General features: G+C 36.8%; 1 protein-coding gene across 4 annotated transcripts in view; it reads right to left on the bottom strand.

Moving 5' to 3' along the window:
• The window catches only part of CPEB2 (cytoplasmic polyadenylation element binding protein 2), a 55,661-nt gene that overhangs the window by 3,056 nt on the left and 45,409 nt on the right, over window positions 1–7,196 (bottom strand). For all 4 annotated transcript variants that reach the window (XM_080378836.1, XM_080378838.1, XM_080378837.1 and 1 more), the window contains 2 exons: window positions 5,596–5,777; window positions 1–904 (listed from right to left, as the gene is read on the bottom strand). The exon at window positions 1–904 is cut by the window's left edge and continues 3,056 nt beyond it. In XM_080378836.1, the coding sequence (XP_080234962.1) occupies window positions 677–904; window positions 5,596–5,777 (410 nt within the window). In that variant the 3' untranslated portion in view covers window positions 1–676. The remainder of the gene's footprint in view (window positions 905–5,595; window positions 5,778–7,196) is intronic.

Raw genomic sequence — 7,196 nt, 5'->3', positions numbered from 1 at the left:
TTTAATCTGTAATGCAGTGTGTCTTAAACGTTTCAATCCCGTATTAATAGGTGGCATTACACATAACACCTATATAGCAGCAAAGCTAATACAGCTTGTGATTAAAAATGTTTAAAAATAGCTAATAAATCAGATTATCTTGAGGTATTATTTCTTGCAAGTCAAAATGGAGAGCAAAAAATCAACCCTAATTTTTAGTTTATGTATACACTGAAAATAGCAACAACAATAAAAATAAGCTTTTTGTAGCAGACATATTCCATCTTCACTATTTTGCTACCTTTGGTAAATTACTGGGGCAGATCTTGAAGTTAAAAACCCATGTTTAGAAATAAGTGCACGCTTCACCCACTAAATATAGCAGCAGACTGTGTGCCCCTACGCAAAAACATTCTCATATCTAGTTTTAACTTTACATATAAAAATAACTTGGAGAAAATACAAAAAAACATTTTATTTTAACATGAAAATATCACAAAAATTAGTAAGCCTGAGATGTAGGGTTTTGGTGAAAAACAAGAGGCTTGTAGTGTTTTGGCTGCTGATAAAGATGCATGTATTGATAGCTGGGGTGAAAAGCAGAAGAATGCACTTATTTCTTCTGCATGTCAGTATCTTCAAACACAGTAAGCCACATGCACCCTTCTTTCCTTATGTAGATGCTGGTTCACCATGTTTAATTCCAGCGGAAGTGGATCTGACGTGGGCGGTCAGCCCCCTCCTTTACCAATGGCTTATGGAATTCACGTCCTGCACGAGAGTGGATATTTGCCCAACAAAACTCACAGTAATACTGCAGGCAAGTGACATTGGCACAAAAGAAAGGAGCAAACTTTCCACCACATCGTGCACCCTGGCATTCATCACACATCTGGTCATCCAACACATATGGCTTTACCTCCACCTGTTGGAGTAAACCAAAACCAATTCTAGTTAATACCTGTTCCTACTTAAAGCTATAGGAGGACATTCATTTTTTTCTGGCTTAACACCCCCCCCCCCCCCCCCCAACACACAAGTCTGAAATCAGAAATATTAATAACTTTAACTAACTGATCAGTTATTACTCTTTATCATTTACCAGCTACAGATCTACCCATACAGTAAGCAGAACGATTCAAGGCAGATCTCTAGAAGTATACTATGTAGGTAAGAAATAGCTACATCAGAACCTCCCCTTAGTTTATTCTGGAAGAATGTTCGTGGCAAATTCCATGTAGAAAACAACCAAACAAGCCCAAAGATCTCCCAGCTAATCTCATCAGCTCCCAAATGTACCACAATATGACATCCAATGCTACACTGTTTAGCTAAAAATAACTGAACATACAAAAATGTAACCATTTCTACATTAACCTTTAAAAAAAAAGTCTTTGCATATATTACTTTTGCGTGCAAATCAGAAGTACTTTCTACAGGATGGAATACAGATCTTTTAGCATTCCTGCTCCCTGTAAATTCACTCCCTATTTCTAAAACATGGTCAAATTTGGAGCTACAGATTTTGGTTATTTATTACCATCCCTTTTTGTGGCTTTGTGCTGTATAAAAATTTTTATTCAATGTATTTCTAAAAATATTTTTAAAAGACCATTTTGCAAGTCTACTGACTGCTAGGAACACCTGCCTTAGACAGCTTCTTTCTCCCAAACTCATCTGACCGCCAGAGGGGAAAAGTGGCAGGAGTCCAGTGGTAAATTTGCATTATGTCTTTGTGTAACTGAACTGTTACAGACTGCTATCAGACCGGAAGAACATCATAATAAAACACAAAATGAGTTGAATGCACCATTAAGGAATGTATTGCTGTCTTCCACGTTTTCCTCACTTTTAAAAACAGTATTTTCTGTCTTTTGTTGGCAAAGAGTTATTTTAGTTCATATTAAAACTCATTGCTGTAAGACATTTTTTTTCTGAGATACTATTACCTAAGACTGCAACATATATACATTGGCTTTACGTACTATACTGAGACAGAATACGTTTGAAGTAATGCTTTAATTTGAAGTAAAGCTTTAAAATGCTATTTTTTCCATTGTATCTCCAGAGGAAAAAAATTACATATACAGCTACCCACCCAAAAGTTTTACAGCTGAGTAAGTCTTCAAGTTCTTGGCTTCAGAAGTAGAAGTCATACTTCAAACATTTCTATGTTTGAAATGAGAGTATGCTTCTACCAGTAATCTGTATTCAGTGCAAGCTCTGCTTCTTATTTCACTACAACAACCTGCCTTATCACGAATTACACACAAACTTTGCAATAAACAGGTACCTTGTGGAGTAACCGTGTTCATGGTTCACAATTACTGAAACCATGAAGCAGCATACATTTCAAGCTTTGGTGCATTAATGCACCAAGATCAGTATGAAGATGATTTCACATGTATTGCAGAAACATGGTGGGAAATTGAAGCATTACACGAAGTGGATGCAGACTGCTGGCGTATGAAAGTTAACAACACTTTAAGGAATTCTTTGGAGCTGAAACTCCGAACGAGTTTCAAGGAAATGTTTGGAGCTGAGCTTTCATATATGATGAAACAGGATGAGGAGCACTTTATTGAAGAAAAACATCTGTTACAGAAACTAAACATATCTACACATCAAAAGAACTGGAGAAAAGCTGCAGAGTACTCAGGTAAGGAAGAAGTTAAGATCACAGACAACGTTTGTTAAGTGACTGTGACACTAAGATTGCCAATTAGAGCTAGGAAAGGGTATGTGCAAAAAAAATTGCTGTAAATACTTTGAACTGAAGTTCAGAAGGATAAATAGGTGAACTGAAAAATTTAGCAATGAAAAGACTTTTACACAGACAAAACTGGTTATCAAAAGAATGTGAAAAGACAGCAGACCTATAGAAACTGGATGTAACTGGTATAGCAAGGCTATGCTAAGGTAAAGGGCAGAAGAACAGCCTGCCTCTAAGACTTCAGTGAAATATGCAATACATTGCTTTACTGGCCAGCAGAAGTATACATCTCAGATGAAGGCAATACTTGAAATAGGACGATCTTCCTCATTTATAAAACCAGTGGTTTACATATTTACACAGATTGCTTGCTCATCTATAAATCAGCAGTAATACAGATTTCAGAATATTTTCAGAGCCTGAAAAGGCATTAGTGTATAAACTCAATGGAGAAAAAAAACTATTTCTGAAAATAGCTTTTTTCATACTTTCAGAAACAGCTGAAGGGTTAATGTGTTCCCTGAAAAGGGGCTGTTCTCTATACTCTTCAGTAATGCAAACTACTGGGTTGTACACTTATACAAAAACAATAAGAACACACCATATGATTTGAGCAGATGATTTAAAAAATAAATATTAAAATCCCACCTGAAATAAACAAAGACACTTATAAACCCTCCTCATCACAAGGTTTAAAGACAAATTTATTAAAATACTTAGATTTGGCACTGCTGTATTTTGCAAGCGAAATACCTCAGAAGTAGCATACATTTTTAAAAATAAAAAAACCCCAAGGATGCTAATCAAAACGCCAAAGTTCCAGATTTAAGAGAATACTTGAGTGAAAAAATTATTTTTCAAGTATTAAAAAACCAACACTAAAGAGAACACAAATTATAACAATCACAAAAGAAACTGTGAAAATTCAGGTATTTAAAGAGAAAAGCCTAGACTTTCCTTCCCTCTTCCCCCTATCTCTCCAGCCCATGAACAGCTATCTACAGGTACTAATTATACTACTTTTTTTTTTTTTTCCTTCTTTTTTTTTGTAATAGTGATTGAAGATATAATCTGATTACTGGTTTTATAAATTAAGTCTCATGGCTGTAACTCAAATAATGTGCTTCTGAAATCTAGTATTTTGGGTAGCTTTTGTGGACTTTTTTCCCCTGTCCAAGCTCCAAGAGGCCTGCAGCACATGCACACTGTTTTACTGGAGATTTACAGCCCACCTTCCTTTAAATATTTCAGTGTTACATCACACATTAACAAGTTACATCTCTTTCTCTGCAAACAGAAAATACTGCTTTTTCTGATGCCTGCTTCACATCCAAAGAGCCCTTAAAGATTCTGATGACTTATCATAAACCAACCTAAAGCAACAAACCTACCTATTTGGAAGTGCAGCCTTCAGAGGCAGCTTCATGCCTTCCTTTCTCTTGGGAGATGGCACTGCCAGTCTACCATATATTCCCCTACTGCAATGGACACTCCCATGGGAAGAGGAAGACCAAGATACAAGTGTAAAAGTGTCTGCTAGTTTACAGGGTTCAAGTCCACGTCTCCTGCTTTCGAAGGAGAACTAGTTTGGATGGGACCCAACTGTCCACCTCCAATTTTAAAGTTAGATCACTTCACAGCCAAACACACTACATATGGTTCTTGAAACACACTAAGCTATACCCGGTTCTGAGGCTAAACAACCCATTTAGTATTTCTTCAAAGTTCTCGATTCTGGTTCTTACTCTCATTTTGTCCAAATACTCAAATGCAAGACGATTAATAGCTTATTTCACCTCACACAGTCAGTGTCAAGGCCATTTTTCCTGCTACGTAATAAGCCAAAAGGTAGAGCTATTAGTCAGTCAGCTGCAAGTCACAAGGACAGTAATCCCAAACCAGCAAAACGCAGCCGTCACTTCTTAATGCGAAGCCTAGTTCACTAACCACATTCAGACCCACTCATGCTCTGGAAAGTACCATGTTTGGGGATCTCACCTCACTAGATGACTGGTATCTGAGAGGCAGACGTAAAGCTGTATTACTCAATTTGAAAGGAGAGAAACCAATGCTATCTCCCAACAGCAGACTTTTCTTAACTGTACTACTTTCTTTTTCCCATGGCTTTGATCTTTAGAGGAGACTGGACCTTGAACTACTTTACTTACTCAACCTTTCTTTCTCCAAGACTTTTTTTTTTTTTTAAGAACATCTATTAATACCAGTGACTACCTCTGCAGCTCTTGACACCAAAACTAGTGACATAATTTAGATGCCCATTTTCTTTGCTACTCTTAATACCTCTAAATTTGAAGTAAGGAAGTTGACTAGTCTTCTTAACAAATGTTAGTTTTGCTTTAGCTAGCAATAAGCCTCTGTAGCAACCAGAAGAGTACACTGGTAAATACTAAAACTCAAACAGGAAGACATTTTGTATTTTAGGTGTTGAGCTTGGCTGGCTTTCTGAAGTGCCAAGCACTGATAATTATAACTGAAATTAAGGGCAGCTGCAAATATAAAGCTGATTTGAAACCAATAAATACTAGTTTCCTATGAACGACAGAGGAATCATCATAGTATTTAGTTGTATTAGAACCAGGGAGAGAAAAAGACTTTCAATCCCTTTGCCCATGCAACAACAAAACCAGGAACTCCATTATGGAGAGAACATACGGCCTAACATATGTCCAAGGAACAAACCACTGCTCTGTGGAATGCATGTTGTTCGTTTGGGGGCATTCACAACTTAACTCTTGGAACCAGTGGAGTTACAAGAATACTAAAAGAATTGTAGAAGCTGCCATGAAAGCCAAGCAAATGCAACGGCACCACACCCTGAGAGGTTCCCTTATAGATCATCGCTCTCGCATTTATTTATATTTTTAAATTTCTGTGTAACTTACTCGTTTATCAATATCGCCATGCTGAAGTTGAACAAACCGAGCACTGATGGCAGCAATATAACTCTGCTGATTGGAAAAAGCAACACGTCCAGCACCTTTTGGGTATTTCAGCTCAGGGTCAGTATCAATTCCTGCGTAACAAACTCCACCATAGAGACGGTCCATGATCATAGCCAATTCCACTATTAAGAAAAAAAAGAATGTTCATTTAAACTGTTCTTAAGAGTACAAATCTTATAAATACATTTGTATTTTGAAAGACTAAAGAAAGTTGATTTTAATAATTAATTTTGCAACAGCCGATGTAACAGTAATAACAAGAAATATAAAAAATTGTTAAATAAGCTATGAAATACTCAGCAGACAGATCTTTCACACTGTGGGTAAATACATCCAAGGAGCAACAGAATTGTAAATCCTTGCAGTCCTTGATAATCTGGACCTGAAATTCCAGGGCAGTTTTTCTTCAAGGGATTACAGCAAAAGACTTTTTGGGCAGCCATGGAATGTAAGCTGTATAAAATAGATCTACATACCACAAATTCCTTGGTACATGTTCTCTGGCTGTCTTAATGCTCTACGTCCCACTTGAATTTAAAGAGGTAGTTAGCATCTTTTCATCAGCCACACTGAGCTTATCCTACAGTGCTACACTTACCATTCTAAAGTTCATAGAAACAAACCCACCAAATTTACAGATCAAGTATTTTACCAGTCCTCTGGTAATATTTTATACTGAATTCAGTTTTGCAATTCATTTGGGTGGAAAATGCCATTTTTTTCACAATTGGTATCCTCTGTATTAAGGTATAAAGATGTCAGCATTCAGTGATGTTCAACAGTGTTTTGAAAAGTCTCCTGAAGTTTTGCTGCTTTTCTGAAGTCATGATTCTTATTTTGCAATGCCATAAAAGTTTCACTTTCACATACACAGGGCATTTGAAAGCTAAGCATAAGAATGCATCCATTAAATTTATCACAGACATTCAGCACAGTAATCTGGAGTATTTGGACTGAATTTAAAGAAAAATTAACGTGCAGTTGGAACATACTGTGTTTATCTTCATTTACAGAGCTTGTACTACAGTCAAAAGTACAGTCTTAAATGTAAAATGACAGAAAAGCTTGAGCATTGCAGGGCTGAGGTAGAAAAAGATTAAGATTCTTTATACCCAAATTTGGACTATCACTTCTTGGTTCTCCTACATCCTTCATCTGAAAACTCCTATTTTCACAATAATAAAATTCATTACAAACTATGGAAGACTAATGAAGTCCAGAAGTCATGCTAATAGAAAACATGATTTGAACCACTGTATGTTACGGTTCTACTTTCAACATTCACTTCAACCTACTTACTAGAAGGCCACCATAAAATACTGTAAAAGGCTATGGCAGCAGCCCATCTCACAAAGCAGACTGTCCAGGCTGTAGATCAACCATTCTACAGCTACAGAAACTTCTAACGCTTCCTTCATGCACTCCAACAAGTCTAGAAAGAGTCCTGCAATCTCATACAGTGTTGTGCCATACTGACTGTGCTACCTCTCCAAATTTGTTCTTTTTCCACCCTATTCCTACTCCTTCAAGTACTCCATCAT

The sequence above is a fragment of the Falco punctatus genome (genome assembly GCF_963210335.1).
Source record: "Falco punctatus genome assembly, chromosome: 1".
NCBI lineage: Eukaryota > Metazoa > Chordata > Aves > Falconiformes > Falconidae > Falco > Falco punctatus.
The sequence above is the reverse complement of the archived record's forward strand: the minus strand, read 5'-3'. Positions and strand labels throughout refer to the sequence as shown.